The following is a 19,850-nucleotide window of genomic DNA, read 5'->3' on the forward strand; positions in this document are numbered from 1 at the left end:
AGCGGCGTCCCTGCGCTGACAAAAGAGCAAGAGGGCCGCGACAGCACACGCGACTTGTCTCAGCACACCCACACTTACACCTACACCGACATCTCTTGTTTTCTGGCGGACTCATTAGGTTCAAGGAAGGAGCTCGCTTTGTTGCGCGGCGATTGAAGAGGCCTTCCCCACGTCACAATGACGTCGACGCTTGCCGCTCAGCTGGCAGGCATCCGCAGCGTCAATGCTGGGAGGCTCAAAAGTTCCGCGGCTCTCACCAATCAAGTCTCGTACCTCTTTCCAACATCCACTGCCGCCACGCAAGACCTCGACACAGTCCATGCTATAGGCCAGAATGGATGGGCGGAGCTAGTCGCGTCCAATGGCAGGTACAACGAGTGGGAAGGGGCGGAACAGCTGTTTGGGGAGCAGAGCAAGAGATTTGATAGGGCGGTACGCACATCCGACGAGAATCAAGAAACAGATGAGCTCATCGAGCAGTGGCTGAAGCTCGTCGCGCCTGAGCTGTTGAGCAAGCCTGTATCCAAGTGCTTGGAATGGCTGGTGAGGCGATTTCGGTGAGTCTTGCTGAGTCTCTCCTTACATGGCGGGGTCTTGGCTGAGCAGACTACTTGCGCGCTCGCAGCATATACGAGTTCAATACGCTAGCACTTGTCGGCGTCTTTCTGCCGTACCATCAAACTTCTCAATTCGCTCGCATGCTCCAGATCGTCAAGCTTGAAGATCATGCGCCTCTGGCCTTCCTGAAGCCTTTGCAGAAGAGAGGAACGCCTCTGCCCTCGTCTGTACTGGTTGCGGCGTTCCTTGGCCCTGCGCATACCACACCCAGCCTGGACACTCTGCGCTTCATCACATCACTCTTGCCGCCCAACAGTGGTCACGCGCATCGAGCCCTCGTCTCCTTCTGGACGGCCACCCTGAGTCAGCTTTGCTTGCGATGGGCCGGCACCCTTTCGAGCGGAGAGATGAGAGCATCGAATGCTTCTCGCAGAGCAGGTCAGAAGAGACCCGAAGCTCAAGACCTTCTGCCCATCCTGCTGCCAGCTGCTACTGCAGTAGCCAGTTCTAGCAAGACGGAAGAAGCCAGACTTGGAGGCATGATGGTCATTTGCGCTCTCGGCTCTTCCTTTCCGCTTTCCGAGGCTGCTATTCGCGCTACTCTGGACGCGCTTCTAGTTGAGACTCCCGCACATTTGCGCGACACTCCCACCCTGCAACGCGGACTGGTCGCTGTGCTCTTGACGCTACTATCAAGCGCAGAACGCCCTGCGTCGGAGTCAACAGCTCAGCTCGTCTCGGAGCAAGCGGTCTCCACTTTTCTCACCATGACGCACACTGTAGCTGAGCTGCGCGCTGCAGGCGCGCGTTATGCCCTGCGACCTTTCTTGCAACACTTTTTGCCGGCCGTTCGATCGACTCTCGGAAAGGTGCCGGCAGCGACAGATGCACTCAGCACGCTTTTGGCCAGCGCCTCGACTCCCGATGATCTGCGAAAAGAGATCCTAGAGTCGTTGCTGTCGACGGGAGGCAGTACAGATCCCGCGTGCGACCGTGCTCGAATCGTCGTCCTGGCGCATGTCCGACAAGAGCAAGCGAGCGAATTCGACTTGGCGGTGCGAGGCCTGCTTGGCAAGAACGTCGATGCTGCCTCTCGAGCCAAGGTGGAAGCTTCCCTTCGCGCTGTTCTGCGCGCTGGTGCAGGTGCCGATGTGAAGGACGAAGATGCAAACGGCCCGTCGTGGCTCGGCGTCAACGATGCGGAAGCTAGCGTGCGTCTGGTCGCGCTTCGCGCTCTTATCCAAGCGGTCAAGGCAGGCGCAGTTGATGCTCAGGACGCTTTTGTCAAGGACGCTGTACGCGCTCGTCTTCATGACAGCAGTGCAGAAGTTTTGGAGCTCTTACTATCTAGCGGTGTCGTTTTGAAGAGCATTTCGCCCAGCGAATGCTTGCAAATCGTTCGCGTGCAGCTCCAAGCGTCGAAGCTTGAGCGAGGGTGCGTCAAGCACCTTGTGGCTTTCCTCGTTGACGAAATCGAGCAAGTCGGACCCGAATGCTCCCGATCCATCCTGCAGTCGGTCATCTGGCCACGATTATTGCTGAGCAAGAGTCATCAGAAAGCCAACGAAGAGCTGATTGAGGGGCTCAAGACGATCCGAGCATCAACAGCTCCCGCTGCGCGCAGTCTGGACAACGACCTGCTGGTCAAGATGTCGAAGCTTTCTGCGGCCGAAGACACGGCTGCAACGAATCAGAAACGGATTGCTGTCATCGCAGGCTCTATGGAGAGCTATGAGCCCACGTCCGAACACTACAAAGAACTGGTGAGGTGGATGATCAAATCGTTGAACGTCTCTGCAGATGCTACCCATCACGAGCGGAGCGCAGCTCTGCTGTCGGCAGCGGTGTTGAAGGCTCTCCTGTCTTCGCCGGCTCTCGTCAAGGATGCGCACATGTTTGCAAGCATCGCACAACGAGCTTTAGATGCGGTCGACATATCCGTGCACACCGATTCTGGTTCGAACACTCCTTCTGATGCTGGTTTGTTACCTAGCACCTCAGAGGCTATCTTCTCGCGTCACGGATCTGCGCATACACGTGCAGCGGTGTTCAGGGAGCTCGCCCTGAGCATAGTCCAAAGGCTTCCAGTCGAGGAAAAGGCAGTACCTGCCACCGACTTCTGCCTTGGCAACGACTCGCCTGTGCTCAAGCTTGCAACCACGGCGTACACGGTGGCGAACTCGAAAGCGGCGCCCGCTCTGGGCCGCGAAATGCTGGCTGCTCTCTTTGTCCGGCTAAAAGACTCTACTCTGTCTTTCCTGGCGAGTGTGTGGTGTTCCACGATCACGCGCCCAAATACCGACGTTCCGCTCTCTACTCGATCACTTGCTCTGCGCCACGCGCATGCTTTCCTGCAAGCATTCCAAGCGGCTCCGGGCGGTCAGGCAGGTCGCCAGGTGGACTTTCAGGTCATTCTACCTGCGCTTTTGCTCGCGCTCAACGATGTAGACACGTCGATCAGACACGCGGCTCTCAGCTGCATCGAGACCGTGGGCAAGGTCGCGAGCACAGCTGCTGATTCCGGCAACGCGGAAATCTTTGCTTTTGATCGACTGTATGGTCGGAACAATAGCTCCGGCCTCAAGTACCTTCAGACGAAGGACGCTGCTCAGCTGTGTTCTGATCTAGCGATGAGCGCACAATCCTTCCGCCACGATGCGCAGTATTTGCCTGCTTGGCTGAGCGAGCGCCTAGCCATCAAACGGGAGGACAGCAAGCACGATAGCGGGTAAGTTTACAAATAGGCAGTGATCTCGCCGAAGATGATTCGGACAGCTAACGTGCCGGAACGCCGTCTCCTGAATCAGATACAAGCGCAGTGTATTAAGCTTCTTGTTATCGCATGTGGCATGTTGGCCCTCGAACGGCGCACGTACCGCGCTTCTGGACGCTCTTCGCGGCGTTCCGGACGCCTCGAAGCTGCTAATAGCGGTACCGCTGCTTCGTTCGCTAATGCAATCTCTCACTCCAAAGGCTGCGTATGGAAGCTTCATCGAGAGGTATGCCCAGCTGCTCCTCAGCACGTTTGACGGCTCTAGCAAGTCCAGCATCGATCGCAACGTCGAAGGATCCTGGTCGGTCTTTAAAGAGGCGATTACCAGCTCTGTCACTTTCCTGCAAAAGCAAGCTTGCTCGGCCCTCGAAGAGCGCCTCGCAAGACACCTGTCCTTGGCGCACTCCAAAGAGATGTTCGAGCTACTTTCCAGCGTTGCGACATCGCCATCTCACGAGAGCATTGCCCAAGTCTCTCGAGTCTTGCGTGCGCTCAAAGTCGAGACAGCGTGGCTCGTTCCCGTTATTTCTGACTTGCGCAGCTCTCTGGCCTACACCACTCTAAACGCTCCTGCGTCGAAGAGAGCACGTACGGAAGACGCAACTTCGGTCGAAGGAGGCGAGGCAACGCTTCCTCGCAGGGCGGCCACGCTTACCTTCATCCTGGAGTCGATCGCTGACCGCAAATTAGGTGCCCAGCCAGATCTCATTGCGGAGCTGTTTGAAGTGCTAAGAGTCAGCACAGAGATGCATACTTCTCAAGCGTTCAATGCGGATCACACCCTACAGGCCTGTCTCACTTGCCTTCATAATACTCTTGGAGCAGTCCCCAGCGACCAAGCGAGCACGGAACTGGTCCAGTCGCTACGCCCTGATATCGTCGTCAACGTCGTCAAGGCATCTTCGAATCCCCAAACCTTCAATCAGGCTCTACTCCTGCTCACCAAGGTGGTCGCCCTGGCCCCTGAAGCCGTCATTCACAACGCCATGCCCATCTTCACCTTCGTTGGAGTGTCCGTCTTGCAGCGCGACGACGCGCTCAGCTTCAGCGTTGTGGAGCGGGTACTGCGCTCGATTTTGCCGCCACTTGTCAAATCTCTGCGACCAGCAGGCACCGCCGACAAAACAGACGCACATCTTCAGCTCTTGCAGCACGCTCGACCGTTCATCTGCATTTTCACAGACGCGGCGACACATGTGCCAAGGCATCGACGGGATGTGCTGTTCCAGCTGTTGGTCGAGGTCTTGGGCGCCGACGAGTTCTTGTCGGCTGTCACCATGCTTCTCGTGGACCAAGTGGCGCACAAGGTTGTCAAGCAGTCTCCAAGCGATGCGAGCGCCACGTTGGCATTGCCTATCGCTGTCTTCGAAGCATGCTCACCCACCGTTCAGCTTCATGCTGTCGTGCAAGTTCTCGACGAAGCCTCAAGGCTGTGGAAGCATAGAGACGAACCTCTCACGGACGCTCAAGCTCATACTTTCCTAGATCCCTTTTCGAGACTCGACGAAGAGCACACGGGCAAGCACCCAGAAGCTATTCGCCGCATCAGAGCTCTAACATCGCTTGTGCGCCAAGCGCTGACTTTGCGATCGCTGACTACTAGCGTGGCGAATGTTGAGGGATCCGAAACGCGCAGCAAAGCCAGCAAGTCTATTGCAAACAGCACACTTCTGGTCATTCGACGGGCTTTGGAGCTGGCTTCGATCAGAGATACCGACATCGGTTCATCAGCACGCGAGATTGCCAGCTCGCTGGTCCGCATTGCTCCGCCAAGCATGTTCATCGATTTTGTCATTAGCTTCATTGCCGATCGCGATCCTGCAGCCAATCGTAGCGGTCTGGAGCTAGTCTCTACGCGCCTGCCGCGCCTCAAACAGGATGCCCGCGACCTCATCGCAGATCGTACCCCAAAGATCATCACTTTCATCGCCGAGACACTGCCACGCTCGACGTCTGATGCGGCAACGCTTCAAACTGCGCTTCGTGCCCTCGAATCGCTAGCCGGCACCTGTGTGCCCTCTGAGCATGCTGCACTATCTTCCTGCCTCCCCGCACTCGTAGATTTGGGCAGGGCCGATCAATCATTGCGGGACGCCATGTTGCGCGTAACCTTGCCATTGTCGCGCAAGCTCGGACCACGCCTGATCCCGCACTTATCCGCTTTGGCGCCGTTCTGTCTGCTCTGTGCTCGACAAAGCCTGGAAGCGGGTCACCTCAACTCTCGTGACGCATTCGACACGTTGTCAGGCCTGGTGTCTGCTGTTCCAACATTCATGCCTAGCTATCTCAACGATGTCATCGAGATTGCAGGAAACCGAGCGCTTCAAGCAGCCAAACTCGAGTCCAGTCCTCTCCGGCAAGCATTCAACAAATTGGTGAACGTCTACGTCAAGCAGATACCAGCGCAGCAAGTCTTGGAAATGATATCCTCCAGGTGGGAGAAAGCCCCGCGGTCATCCACGCACGAGCACCTTGCCGTGCTCTACTTTACCGATCGCCTGGTACGCATGTCTAGCAAGGAAGACTTGCTCTCGGTGTACAAACCGGTGTACCGCTTCTTGGTGCGGGTCTTTGACCTGCGCCGCGAGCATGCCAAGGAGCTTTCGGCTGCAGACCTGGGCAAGGTGGAAGATCATTGCGTAGACGCTTTCGTCCACCTCGTATTGAAGCTCAACGAGACGACTTTCCGACCGCTCTTCCTCCGGACCTACGATTGGGCTGCGCAGGATCTGCTGGAGGATGATGACGGGGAGGAGAAACCCTTGAACGACCTCGACCTGGTTGCCAGGCGCTTGGTGCTTTACAAGCTCATCAACGGATTACTGGACGCGCTCAAGGGTCTGTTTGCGAGCTATTACTCGAGCGTGCTGGATCTAAGCATAGGGATTCTAGACGGCTTCGCTCAAGGCACGCTTCGACAAGACGATGGGTCGTCGCAAGGTTTGCTGTGGCACAGTGTGCTCGGCAGTCTGAAGAGGAGCGCGCAGCACGACACGGGTTCCTTCTGGTCTCCGACCCGACTGTCTCGAACTGCACCAGCGGTCATTGCTCAGTTGACGGGCGCAGCCAAACATCCAGCGACGGTCAGCTTGCCAACGGTCGGCGGCAGGGACCGTCCTTCGATCTCCTCGCAGACTCGACACGTGTGCGACGTCATTGGCGCTCTCGCGCAGGCGGTACCAGACGAAAAGTCGCTAAAGCATCTCAACAATCTCTTGTTGACGCTCAGTCGAACGCGCGATCATCGCGTAAAGGTGGCTGCGCTCACGGCCTTGGCAGAAATATGGTCAACAGAGGAGTTGGCGAGCACCCTGCTCGGTCTGACGCCAGAGAGCGTGCCGCACATCAGCGAGCTGCTCGATGCCGACGACCAGGCTACGCTCGAGGCTACCAATCATCTCGTCGGCCTCATCGAGGGCATCCTGGGCGAATCGCTCGATACTTATCTGCAGTAAAGTGGCTCTTGTACGGCGCTGTCTGCCATGCATGCAGGCGCACTCATGCGCAAATATACTACATGCTATCTGTTAAGGGTTGAGAATAGGGACATCGATGATGTGTGATTAAGAGCCTGATGTCATATTGACGTCAGCAGCGTTCAAAGTCTGTTCTCGCGAGAGCGGCGGTGAATCGCAACAAATTCGTCGTCTTTGCCTTCGAATTGGCAATCCAGTCCGTCGTCGTCGCAGCGCGCCCTCTCCCATGGCGTGTTCAAAACCTCACACGTGCTCTTAGAATGGCACTTTGCTCCTCTTCTTCTGCTTCGCCTCCTGGAGACCCTAGAAATGCGCGCAGAAGAGATGCAAAGGGATCAGCGATGAGAGAGCGCGCTTTCATTGACTTTTCCGCGGCGACCACACCTTCCCACTAGCCAGACCAGTCAATGACTACCGCAACACGATCACATTTTTCCATGCGTCACACGGTGCAGCCTTGGACTCACCTCCTTCCACTCTTCGATGTTCTTGTCCATATTTGCCATCTTTGCCTGCACATCCAACTTTCTCTGCGCGCCAAGTTTGTCAGCTTGACGTCCCTTGAAAAGCTTTTTCAAGCTTCTACCCTTATAAGGACCGAGACCCTGGGCATGAGCCAATGCGTGTTGTCTAAGCGTCTCTGTGCTTTCCTTTTTGCTACCTTTTTCAGAGGTAGAGGTAGCAGAGGTCTCGGATGTGCTCGCAGCTTCCAACTCTTCCTGCGTGATGGTGATTTCGCTCGCGAGCAAAGAAGCCGGCGGAGCGCTATCCCTAGCCAAGTCTACGTTGGACAAGCTATCCCTCAACTTGTCCACCTTTGTCCCTCGAGGTAATTCGTCCAATTTTCCCAGGCTGAGAGCAGCTAAGGCTATCTTCTTTTGTCGTCGACCAGAATAGAGAGGGGGCCACCAGGCCTCTGTCTCTGCGTTCTTGACGGGCTGAAATGGGTCGGATCCTTCGCGTGGACCACTTAGTTGTCGCTGGGCGAAACGATTCCAGGTACGCGCGGCTGAGAGACTCTCCCCCTCTAGACCGACCAATGAGACCGGCGTCGCCGCTCGCAAGCATCTCGTAGCCCGCAACGCTGACATTGTCAAAGGAGGCGGATATGCTGGAGAAGGACCTTTGTACCTCGCGCTATGGAGGTCCCAATGAGCTCTAACGTCGAGAATTGGAGACGAACTGAAGAGCTGAAGCTGATGCCTTTTGCTTACGTGCGGATATGATGAGAAAGAGGAATGTGCCAATGGATAGTGATGAGTGGAGAAGGAAGATACGAAGCAAGAAGTAGATGTACAGACCCGAGGTAGGCAGTCGTGACTTGCGATGGTGGACAGTTGGGCGGATCTCGAGCTGACCTTCGCGCGCGCTTCTTCTCATCAGGCATGTGTTTCACAACAACTCACATCATTGACGATTATTCTTGATCCTTCATTCACTCATTTTAGTTTTGATTTCTTTTGGAAGCCGTGTTGTATTGACTCCTTTCAGATCAAGACGCAACTTAAGGCCATGCAAGCGAGAAGTTCGAATGACACGTGACTTCTCATGAAGACTTGAATTTCTGCACGTGTTCTCGGCTTCGCGCCCGCTATGCAGCCGGGCGCGCGCGCATGTGGAGCTGCGCGTGTGCGATGGTCTGCGCATGCAGCGCAAAGGCTCGAGCCGGGGTCGCCGGCCGAACAAATCGTCTTCTCCGACGGAGCAGCAGCAGGCGGGGGACATGAAAACGTAATTCGCACGTTTTCTTGCTTTTGGGTTGGGCGCATGTGTACGTGCTGCGTAGCTAGCTGTATATAGCTGCTGCTGCTGGTGACCGCATGGACAACTCGTCGTGACTCACGGGTATACCGACCGGTACACACACCCTTGACCTCACTCACACCTTGCTCGCTGCATGCGTTGCGTTTATGCGCACGCCGGATGACGCCGAGCAGCGACGAGTGAGCAAGTCGAGGGAGGCGTCGCGCGGAGCCATCGAGCGAGCGAGCGAGCTAGCAAAGTGGAAAAGACCGCCCTGAGTTGCTGCTGACGCAACGGGACGCACGCGGTACGGTGCGGCTTTTCTCTGTGATCGCAGCGCCGCACGCCGCCACGCCGCACGCCCGACTCTTGACTGTGACTGACGCCCAAATCACGAATCCTACGCGGTTACGTACGTATTATAGTATTGACGGAGGGAAAGGAAAGGCGCGGCTTTGTTCGGCATGTCTGCTTGCCGCGTACGTCGTAGCGTGGATGGTGCCGCGCGTACGATGGTTCAAGTCTGGCGAATTGAATGCGAAATCGTGAATCGTGAATGTGGGATGCTGCCCTTGCCTTTTCGAGACCGAATGTGAATGGAGGGGTCGGATGTTTCATGCAGCAGTTTGGGTGATCCACACCATCATCGCAGACACACTCACAACGCACGCTCGATTGCATCGGATGACATTCTGAGTTGTCATTCATTCATCCCACGTATCATGTGGACGTAGAACGCAGCTTACCCGTCGTATTTCCACCAAGCGCCTTCACACCATCTCACCTCTCAGGACTACTCTGGCCGTCTATACATACTAGGGTTCCCGCCTTTGTGTGGATCTAGACTACATTCATTGTGCGCCATACGCAGCAAGCCTGCTCGCACGACATTATGCTCTCCGCTCGACCCATGGAGGCCATCGTAGGCCACGAAGCAGGCAGCAACGGCGACGGCGACGATGATGGTGCAGTCCAGCTGGCTACGGATGCCGGCAGATTGCACTTGAAAGAAAAGACGGATGGTCCCGGTTACGAAGTGACTGGTAAATCGCCCATCCCACAAGGAGCTGGTACACCGGCGGATGGATCTCCAGCAGGTACCAATGCCGTCGTCTCTCCCGCTCTCAAATCGGTTCAGGTTCCCAATCTTCCAGGAGGAGGAGCGGAGTTGGCGAATGCTGTCAGTCTAGGAGGACCAAGCAACTTTGCGCACGAAACTCGTCTCAACAATGTTGGAGTTCTAAAGCAGATGAACGTCTCTGGTCCCGCTGCTGGTACAGAAATCGCTGCACCTGCAGGCACAGGAGGACCTATCCACACTTCGCCTCTGACCGAGACCTTTTCAGGCGGCGCTTCCGGGCCTAGATCTAACAGTCTGTCGCCCGTGATCAGTAGTGCGAGGCATGCTTCGGCAGGGATAGGGCCTGGCGCGGCAGGCCTGGCAGGTGCGCGAGGAGTGGACGCTGCAACCGGAACAGCTACGCCTTCTCAGTTCATCTTTCCCAAGCTGGGAGCAAGGAAACACTCTGATGTGCCTGGTGCAGCAACTAGCGGCACCAATACGCCTGGTGATGCGCAGGGAAGCGGTACGGATGATCATGGGCATGGCAAAGGTTCGGGCTCGCTCAAAGGTCCCAAGCGGAAAGATACGCACAATCCCCTCGTCGACCTGCGCCGCGTGAGTCGTGTGTTTAGATCAGAGCGTCAATGTACGCCTTCTGTGTGTCCGCAATGCTGACACCGCGTTTGACCTCACAGTTCTTGCAAAACCACATTGGACACCACAGCGATACCCACACCCGCTCCAGCTCTGGCTCCTTGACGCCGAGCGGAGGAAGGAGAAAGGGCCACGACTCGCCTCCGCTCGGCGACGATCATGCGCATCTGGCGAAGAAGTACGGCAAGTGGGGCAAAGTGCTAGGCTCGGGAGCAGGAGGTACAGTGCGTCTCATCAAGCGCAGCAAAGACCACACTACGTTTGCCGTAAAGGAGTTTAGACAAAGAAGACCGGGCGAGAATGAGAAGGAGTACATCAAAAAGGTCACTGCGGAATTCTGCATCGGATCGACGCTGCATCACGTCAACATCATCGAGACGCTGGACATCATCTCCGACCACGGACACTACTACGAGGTCATGGAGTATGCACCGTATGATCTCTTTAGCGTCGTCATGAGCGGCAAGATGTGCAGACAAGAGATCTACTGCGTTTTCAGGCAGATCGTGGACGGAGTGGATTATCTGCACAGCATGGGTCTAGCACATCGAGATCTAAAGCTGGACAATTGCGTCATGAACACTTCGAACATTGTCAAGCTGATCGATTTCGGCACCGCGACGGTGTTTCATTCCCCCGGAAAGTCCAAAGTGGTGGCTACCGGCGTGGTTGGATCGGATCCTTACTTGGCACCTGAGGTGCTGTCTCAGCAAACTTACGACCCTCGCTTGACGGACGTGTGGTCTTGCGCGATCATCTTCCTTTGTATGGTGCTCCGGAGGTTCCCTTGGAAGCTGCCCGACCCCAAGACGGACCCAAGCTTCCGCCTGTATGTCGCTTCGCATCCAGAGCTTTGTCAGGCACCTGAGCATCCTGATCTTGCGATTGTTGGAAGCGACCCGAGCAGCAGACGGGGCAGCACAGCGGTCAACTCCTCTGGAACACCTACGCCTGCTGGAGACAATGTTCTTGGGTCGATTGCAAGCCCAGATGATGCGCCCGTGATTCGCACAGCTGAGGAGGCAGGCTACACTTCTGTGCACGGAGGTAGCCACGAAAGCTCCTTTGACAATCTGGATGGAAACGCTACGAGCGGACAAGACCCTGCGCGCGCCACTTCAACTGGGCTCGTCACGACCGCTTCGCCGATCGATGGGGCGTCGCCTTCCGTCTCTGCGCAAAGCAGAGGTGCAGATCCCACCTCCAGACCTCTATCGCCCGATCTGAGGCACCGCAAGCCTACTCGGCAAGATAGCGTTTCCTCCGTAGCTACCTTCACATCCGGCGCAGCGGACTCCATCTTTCGTCTCTTGCCTCGAGAAACGAGATCAGCTTTGAGTCGCATGATGGCAGTGGAGCCTAGCTTGCGCTGCACGCTTGGGGATCTGCTAAGAGGACGAAGATTCTCCGATGGGGATTCGCCCTTGACTAGGACGCCGGTCATGTCGCGCACGCCTAGCACGGACAAGCTGAACGGGCTTGGCGACCACCATCAACCTAGCCACGCTTCGACGGGCATCACGAGTCCAGGTGGTTTGCAGAGGTTGCAAGACGAATTTGAAGATGACGATGATACGGGAGACGAATGGTTGAAGGGAATCAGAACTTGCGCGCATGTGCTTGTGGATGCTAGACCTGGAGATCAGGCTGATCATCCACACGTCAAGGTGGTTCCTGAAGAACAAAAACGCAAACATAGCCTCTTCCACCGCAAGGACTGATCGGAATACAAAGACGAGTCACAGGCAGGCACTCGCATTTTCCGAAGTCCGACCCTCGGAACGTCGTTTGTGGGACCGAACTTTTCCTCTTGTGACTCTGCAACCCTATTCTCGCCCAAGACGTTGTCCCCCCTTTCTCCCTCCTTCCTTCGTTTCGCAACCGTGGACCTCCTTTTCCACCCTCATGTCTGTCTGTTTGTTCGGCCTTCCGCACATGTATGCCTCACTTGACGTTCTTCTCCTTCTTGAACCACCGAATTTCTTTCCCAATACTATGCGCGTCCGCAACCCAAACTAGCAGCGCCGCTTATTCGTCAACTTGAGCTCGTTTGTCATTCTTTTTTACATCTGATAGATGTTCGCACTCAAAGCGGGACAGAGGGCGAGATGGTGGCTTCTGGCGCCCTCGGCGATTCGCTCGAGGACACTCTCGCTTGCAACTCCATCTCACGCCAGTCGATGATGGAGCGGCAGCTTTGCACGTGCCAGCAGCAAAGATGTGAACAAGCTTGGGTCGATCAAGGGGAAAAGTGTAGCGCCGTTGGCAGCCTAGTGCGAATTCACGATCGTATCAAGCATCGAGCATGGACGTGTGATGCATCATCCTCGGAATCAGAGTTGGCCCAGGCACGACATTCATTTCAATATCTTGGCGTTTAGCACAAAGGCGGAAGATGGAAGCAGACGCGGCCTTGCCCTCTTTGAATCCAGGGTTGAGCATCTGTTAATTTTGCCTGAAGGATGTGTTCGGAGCAGTCATTCGACAATGTCGAATGTCGATCGCTCGTCATCGTTCACTTGGCCAGAAGCTGCTCTTGTACCGACCGATCGACGTTCGATCGACATGACATTCAGATGGATGCGCGAAGCAACATTGTGCGAAATTTCACGCCCACTCGGGTGGAGAGAGAGAGGACGCGAGATTCACGACCACTCGGGTGGAGAGAGAGAGGATGCGAGATTTTGGGACACAGAGGTAAGTCGTGAGCATCGCGTGTCTAGCACAGAGCGATCTTGGCATGGCTTAATTGTTCCTCCTCATCGAATTCACAACATGTGCTGCTGCTGCTGCTGCACCTCTGCTTAGATGGTTTGGGATCGGGCATTTGTCGGTTGTGAAATCAAGACTGACAAACGAATACGTGAGCGACATTCAGACCCTTTATTCTTGACTCGATCGCTCCTGATCGATCAACAGCGCATTTAAAAGTTCGACCTAGCCACGCCACTCTTTGCCTCCTTGATACAAATTTCGAAGCGCCGAGCATGAAGAAGCGTTTTCCGGTTTCCAAATCGTGACTATATTGGATGTGAATGCATCAGAAGCCGGCTCTGCGCAAATGTTGGGCGCACTATGAGCGTGCCGAGAGAACCTCAGAGCGACGGTCCATCTCGCTTTGCCTCTCTTCCTCTCCTCTGTCACTGCTCACCATGCACCCACTGTGACTTCAGCTGCAAAGTGCGCGAGCGTTCGTGATCCACACAAGGTATGCCGAGAATTGCACGACTCTTAAGCCGCGTGCGTTGGCGATGCGTCTGTAGCTTTAGCTGCATGGGATCTCCATGCAAAGAGGCCTCTCGGCTAGAGCCTTGGCCAACCGAGTGTCAAGCCACAAAGGGCCCTCCCTGGAGCGTACTGCATGGCATACTCGGTATCTGCCTCCGCGCTGGCTTCGTCGGATGCAGTCGAATGCCAAGGCGCGCACTTGATATGCAGGGTAGCCGCATTTGCGAGCACCGCATACATGCCGACACAGTAGTGCCAGTGCTCTGCCGCGTATCGTACGACGAGCAGTCTGAGTCGTCAGTCCTCTTGCAGGCCCCGGCTCGACCTTCCTCTTCCCACGCCTGCTAAACGAGGCACCGGTACAGTTCGAGTCGCGAGTGTGAGAGAATCACAAATGTTTGCAGTCTTGAGTACCAAGAGCTTCCTTCCTTCGCCTTTTGCGTCGCTGCACCTCTTGCTGAAGACTCGTGACTGTTGTGATGATGCATCTGAGCAGGCGAACGTGCTGCTGCTTCGACAGATGTGCCGGGGGTCGGGTTTCGTAAGATAATGTGAATGTACATTGTATGCATGTCTTTCACTTCACCAGCAAGAGGATCTGCAAACGCTGGAGCCCCGAGCCTGCCGCTTGTGCTTGGGCCGCTTTCGTCCTCTTGGAGCTGTGAGTTGATGACGTTGACGTACGTGTGTAAGTCTTAAGAGATGTGCACACATTGCACCTATATTTGGTCACGGAGGAGCGACAACAGAGGGTGAGCCTGTGACGTCCTGCGGTCTGGGCAAGCGCTGCGATTGCTTGGCGGTTGGCGACGAGGCTTGGAAAGGCGTTCAGCAACGGAGCGGCGTCAAAGCTCACGACTCTTCACTCGTGACTACTGTACCGTACTCGTGACCTCGCGAGTCGTGAGTGCTCCTCGCTCAGACCTTCCTACAGATTCTCGTCGAGATCCGTCCATCTGTTGTGCGCTGCTCTAGCGGCGCAGAGATACAGCAAGGCGCCAGCTGATGCAGCTGAAGGCCATCAATGACACCCGTCGTGAGCGCCATCGGGGCAAGAGGACCAATCGGCAGGCTATCGATGGTCATTTGACTCGCATCAGACGAGAGTCTAGTTAGCAGCGCGTGAGCAGGCGCATGTATGTACATCTTTGTCTGCCATAACCCGCACAGCCCAGTCTGGATGGCTGGTGCCGAACTCGTGACTGGATGTGAAGGAGCTGCGAAAGAAAGGGCGTGTCGAACGTCGAGCATGGCTTGCAAAGTGATGTGTGCTGTGCTTCGAGGACAGCAGCTGCAGCATGCAGCGAGCGCTTCAAGAGCCGCTTGAACCGCGCACGCAGCGTGCCGTGGCGTGCGTCTGATGCTTGTTGACCCAGCATATATGCAGCACGCGCCGTCGCGCGCCCCTGGAGAGAGGAAGAACCGCGGCTGCAGAAGAGTCGTGAGTCGTGAGTCACGAGTGTGTGAGTGCATCGTCGCATGCGCACGCGCGATCCTCTAAACGCCTTGCCTTATTTGCTGCATGCAGGCCCTGCATCCGATCTCTCTCTCTCTCTCGAGAGAGAGAAGATGAGCACAGGATGAGCAGAAGCGGAAGTGGCAGGCTTTGAGGGATGCGCGTGTTGGGCGGACGGTTTTAGCGACGGGCAACCGAAGAGCGGAAGAGGGGCTTGACGTTCGCCATGCAGCAGCCGCAAACCCTCGAGCTGTAGACACGTCACGGTCCAGGCACTGTATGCACAGTCAATTGCCTGGCGTGAGATTCCGCCCCTTCTCTTGGGCCTTCGCGTACGTAGCTTGGAACCAAGAGCTGTCGGCTGTCGCTGCATGCTGCTGCAGGCAGTCGGAGCGAGGCCCGACATCAGGAGAGATTTGAGGAAGCGCCCGCACCTGAGCGCTGTTGCACGGCACCAGACCCTGACCCTACATCGGTACCCAAGCGTCTGCAACAGATCTCAATACCGCGTAGAGTACCGGCAGACGTGCCATCCCACCCCGGTGTGTGTGTGCGGACGCAATCCGAGAGAAGTTTGGGTTTCGATCATCACGAAATCAATCAGACGCACTCCTCTGTGCGCAAGCGGACATCCGTAGCACTCACGCACGCCGACACAGCAAACTTGCACCTCGTCCACACAAACGCACACAGACGCGCAAACCTATGGTCAGACCCTTCTCTTCCAGACTTCACCCGTAACGAAGGACGGAGACAGCTGGCTCACATCCTTCTGCTCCTCTGCTTCACCTCTCACACTCTGCCTGCCCAACCGTCCAAGCATCTCTCACGTATACAGCTTGGACGAGGCATCCCTACACATACACAAATACGAAGGAAGTGGCAGTCAGTCACCAGTGCGGCCAAAGCGCGTCTCGTCGTAGCGGTGTACATAGCCTCCGCATCTCGACAACACGGGTGACCCCCTTGCAACCCATCGCGTACGGTGAGGCGGCGCGGTTCGGATCGGCTTATCGACAAAAGAGGCGCAAATCTTCTATACCTGAGCGCAGTCAGCCCTTGCGACCAAGCAAGTCTCGAAGCTCAGCTAGGACACCCGGTCGCACGGTCAGCAGGGCCGCTCAATACCTTTACGCCTCGTCGACGGTCTCGAGCCCACAAAAGTACCAATCGCAGCCGCGCTCTCCGCCTGCACGCGTCACTGAAAACGCGGTGTCTCGGCTGCACCGAAGCAGGTCTCGCAAAAGACGCAATAATCAAGCCCCATCAGATCTCGCATCTACACTAGCTCACTTTTTTGCTATATAGTGAGCAATCTTGTGGAAATTCGCAGGTCTGTCATACATTTGCAAGCCAAGGGCGCGGCAATCCGACGACGACGCCCAGCCCAGCCCAACTATATAGAGCCAGCATATTCAGTCGCAGTCCGCCTTTTCAATTTGGCCGCCTCACTTGTATAGGCGCGGCTTGTCTGAGCTCATTGTGCGCATTCGTCGCACCTCGGCCCGTCTCAGCCTCATCACTCAGAGACGACTCGCACCGTCAAAGTGACTGACTGGCGCCGCTGCCTCTCTGTGGCCTGCAATCACAATTGCAAGAGTCCACATTAGCGCTTCCGCAAAGAACCACCAGTAGGGATCGCTAAGAGGTTTGCACCTCTGCAGCTTATCTCTGAGACGATCTGTCCGGGTCATCTTCTGACACGCCACGAGTCAAGTCTCTGCTCTTGGCTGGCTGCCCGTCTCGCTGAACCTCAAGGTCGCGCCTTGCCAACAAACAAGCGCTCTGGGGCAGCGCGGACAACGACTCTGCAGGCATCTCAGCCCTTGCTCTTTGCTGGCGCGATAGGCGACAGCACCGCAAATCCGTAGGCACGCAGCTGTCTGGCCCTCCCTGCAAGGTCTGAGCGATCTCATCCAAGATTTGTGAGCTTCGCAAAGACGCCATGTCATCCTCAAATCCGCCAGCAGAGCTGAATGGCAAAGAGGTGGAGGTGCCTGCAAGCGAGATTGGAGTGGCAGAGGAAGTGAGCCCGAAATCTGAACCCTTGGCCATCGAGATTCCTGCTGGCGACATACCATCCCGCTCTTTCTCCAAGAAATCACGAAGCAGCGACGCCACTCCGAGCTCTCCTCAGAGCTCCACTAGACCTGCAAAGACGCGAACAAGAAGCACATCCAGCGGTCGAGTGCTCTCCCTCATCACCTCTCGCACAAGTCAGAATGGTAATGACGAAGGCTCGCTCGCATCTCCTTCCACACCTGGCAGCGGACGAGGCAAGCTAGATCGCGCAGCGTTGGAAAAGCCCAAAGGCAAGTACAAGAGCGGTGCGAATTGGGACAGCAACAATATTATGGGCGTGGCGGTGGAGCCATTTGAAGAGACCTCGCACGCGGTCTTGACGGACGAAGAGGAGGCGAAGCTTGCAGAGCTACGGGCGACGCAGGAGGCCAGAGCTATGAGGGAAGTTGGCGGTACTGCGGCCGTAAAGGCGCATGCTCAGAGCTCTACGATCGGCCAGCCCATCTTTAGCAGCAGCTTTGCTCCTCCTTCCACAGCAACATACTCTCGTGGCTCACCGCCGAATGCGCGCGCGAGCCTCGCAGGCCCTAGCACTGGACAAGCGAGACGTGCTTTGAATGGCAGCGTACCCGACCCTCAGTCGCACGAGGCGATGGTGGCAGAAGCCGGTCAAAGGATTCTGGCTGCAGCTCGCGCTCAAGCTGCAGGTCGCACAGCGCAAGAAGCGATCGCTGAGGCTATGGAGGTCGACGCTCGACCACTCAGCCCCGACTCTGGGCTCTCTTTGGGTGCAGTGATCAACGATCAAGATGGAACGAAGGTGTCACCTGCGCCTAGCCCTACCCCCAGCATCAAGAAACAGTCGAGGCGCCGCACCTTTATGGGCTTTGGCAGCAGCGCAAATGCCAGCGAATCGTCAACGAGCAAACCTAGCAAAGCGGATTTGAAGGCGGAGAAGAAGAACAAGAAGAAGGCGGGTGCCTCTTCGGCTGCCTCGTCTCGCAGAGCCTCGAGAGCGGACATGTCAACCGTCAGTCTTGCCGAAGCTTCCAATGCTGATTTGGCTGAGACGATGAGCATTGCGAGCGGTAGCGGTACTGCCACGCCCGGAGGCACTATGGGAAGACGACGTAGGTATCAAGATACGCGTCAATTGGACCTGCTCGCCTCCGAAATCGCCGCAGAGGCCATGTTGACTGCTCAACAGCAAGATCCAAACTACCCGTACAACGGCGTGCCTGGAAGTCTGACGCCCGAAGCTCGACGCGCATCCATGATGAGCGTCCTGGGTCAAGTGGGACCCAACTTTTCCGCAACGACCAACTCTAGCCAGGCTAGTCTGCCCGTCATGAACCAGCTTATGCAACCTTTGGCTCCCCTGACCGCGCCGCAGCCTCCTTTCGCAAACGGAGGATATGCGAGCGGATCGCCTGGCTCTAGCCGCAATGGAAGTCCTCGCATAAGTGGCGCCGACTTGCCTCGCTTCGATCCCGTGAGTTGATGCCGAGCGTCGCACATGTTGACTTGCACTCGTGCTAACGCTAGATGTTCTTGCGCAGCGCCGATCCCAGTCGTCTTTGAATGTCCCTGGAGGCTCCCCATACGCTACGCAGAAAGCCAAGCTGTCGGGCCTGCCCCATGACATGCTCGCAGGCCTCGGAGCAGGTCCTTACCCGTCTTTGCCACCTCGCAGAGCCGAAGGCCTCGAGGGCACAGACCCATTTGGCATTCCAACGATGGGTGGTGACTCACCTTACGACGTGAGCGGCACGTATGCCAACCGCACGAGCGTTTACCACACGCCAAACCAGGTGGCTGCAAATGCGCGCTCTCGGGGACCTAGCAATGCTAGCACCGGCGATGTTGCGGGTGGCTTGGCGAACGGTACGCCCAAGCGAAGCGTACTCCAGATGAGCATGCACAATCCAGAGACGATGCATCAAGGTCTAACCAAGCCGCTCAAAAGCGGTCGTTCGACACCTTTTGGCTCCAGAGCTCCCAGTAGGACCGTCACTCCGAAGACTAGCTCGACGGGATTGAAGGAAAAGGCAGCCTCGACTGGTTCTGGTTCGTCTGCTCACCCTCCTAGCAGCTCTGCTGCTGCTCGTGCGATCAACACCGAGCAAGACGTCGGCTTTGCTGCGGCGGATGCAAAGATCGCTTTGCAACAGCTACAACAGTCGCAGGACTCGATGGGAGCTGGAGCATCCAAGGAAAAGGCTGGACATCGTCTGAGCAACACACCAAGTACGAAGACGCCCGACGCATCGACCACGGCTAGCCGAACTACCCTGACGAAGACTCCTAGCCCTCTGAGCGCGTCTGTCGAATCTCAACAGCAATCCTCCACTTCGCTAGCAGCACCAGCACCGCTCCGCCTACCCTCCTCGACGGCGCCTGCGAAGCTTGACGTGGAACAAGCAAAGGGCGCAACAGCTCCTCGTTCACCTCAAACGAAGCAGGGGCAGACCTCTGCTCCAACCGCGGGAGCAGGAGATCACCTGTCGCCATTTGCGACGTTCGGACGCGCTGCTCGCAAGTCCTTCTTTGGAGGCAAGAAGACCAACAGCACGGAGGTCAAGCCGTCGCCTAGCGCTACTCTGCCCGTTGCCTCGGCTTCCGCTGTCGACCTGACCAGCACCAGCAAGGGCTCTGCCAGCGCAGATTCCGCAACACGAGCCAAGGGCAGCAGCCTCGATCCGGCCACGTTGATGAACGCCGGACCGCAGAAGAGCGCTTCGCCTGCGAGTGCGACTAGCTCGCAGAAGGCCGCTCAGCAACAGCCAACACCTTCGTCGGGCAAGCCTGCGACTGTGCCTGCTAAGCAGATCCTTCGTACTGCTACTTCGCCAGATGTTCGCAATGCCGCAGCAAGCC

The 19,850-nt window shown here is 56.6% G+C and overlaps 5 protein-coding genes across 5 annotated transcripts; 2 read left to right on the forward strand and 3 right to left on the reverse strand.

Annotated features, from left to right (window-relative positions):
- Window positions 1-73: 73 nt before the first annotated feature.
- On the forward strand, window positions 74-7,261 carry IE81DRAFT_363957 (hypothetical protein). Its single transcript, XM_025516823.1, has 3 exons — window positions 74-557; window positions 626-3,286; window positions 3,366-7,261. Exons 1-3 carry the CDS (start codon window positions 178-180, stop codon window positions 6,784-6,786), a joined length of 6,462 nt encoding a protein of 2,153 aa, XP_025372886.1. The 5' UTR covers window positions 74-177; the 3' UTR covers window positions 6,787-7,261.
- IE81DRAFT_167122 (hypothetical protein) lies at window positions 6,925-8,015 on the reverse strand. The gene is made up of 2 exons (XM_025510587.1): window positions 7,275-8,015; window positions 6,925-7,110 (listed from the first exon to the last, which is right to left on the reverse strand). The coding sequence occupies exons 1-2, from the start codon at window positions 7,896-7,898 to the stop codon at window positions 7,063-7,065; spliced, it is 672 nt and encodes a 223-aa protein (XP_025372887.1). The 5' UTR covers window positions 7,899-8,015; the 3' UTR covers window positions 6,925-7,062.
- On the reverse strand, window positions 7,908-8,226 carry IE81DRAFT_167109 (hypothetical protein). The gene has a single exon (XM_025510586.1). The coding sequence runs from the start codon at window positions 8,185-8,187 to the stop codon at window positions 7,966-7,968; it is 222 nt and encodes a 73-aa protein (XP_025372888.1). The 5' UTR covers window positions 8,188-8,226; the 3' UTR covers window positions 7,908-7,965.
- Window positions 8,227-9,136: 910 nt separating this feature from the next.
- IE81DRAFT_363959 (Pkinase-domain-containing protein) lies at window positions 9,137-12,294 on the forward strand. Its single transcript, XM_025516824.1, has 2 exons — window positions 9,137-10,228; window positions 10,309-12,294. Exons 1-2 carry the CDS (start codon window positions 9,443-9,445, stop codon window positions 11,986-11,988), a joined length of 2,466 nt encoding a protein of 821 aa, XP_025372889.1. The 5' UTR covers window positions 9,137-9,442; the 3' UTR covers window positions 11,989-12,294.
- A 1,834-nt stretch (window positions 12,295-14,128) lies between these two features.
- Window positions 14,129-15,145, reverse strand: IE81DRAFT_167166 (hypothetical protein). Its single transcript, XM_025510588.1, has one exon. It carries the CDS (start codon window positions 14,966-14,968, stop codon window positions 14,414-14,416), a length of 555 nt encoding a protein of 184 aa, XP_025372890.1. The 5' UTR covers window positions 14,969-15,145; the 3' UTR covers window positions 14,129-14,413.
- Window positions 15,146-19,850: the final 4,705 nt, after the last annotated feature.

This window comes from Ceraceosorus guamensis, assembly GCF_003144195.1.
Source record: "Ceraceosorus guamensis strain MCA 4658 unplaced genomic scaffold IE81scaffold_4, whole genome shotgun sequence".
NCBI classification, from domain to species: Eukaryota; Fungi; Basidiomycota; class Exobasidiomycetes; order Ceraceosorales; family Ceraceosoraceae; genus Ceraceosorus; species Ceraceosorus guamensis.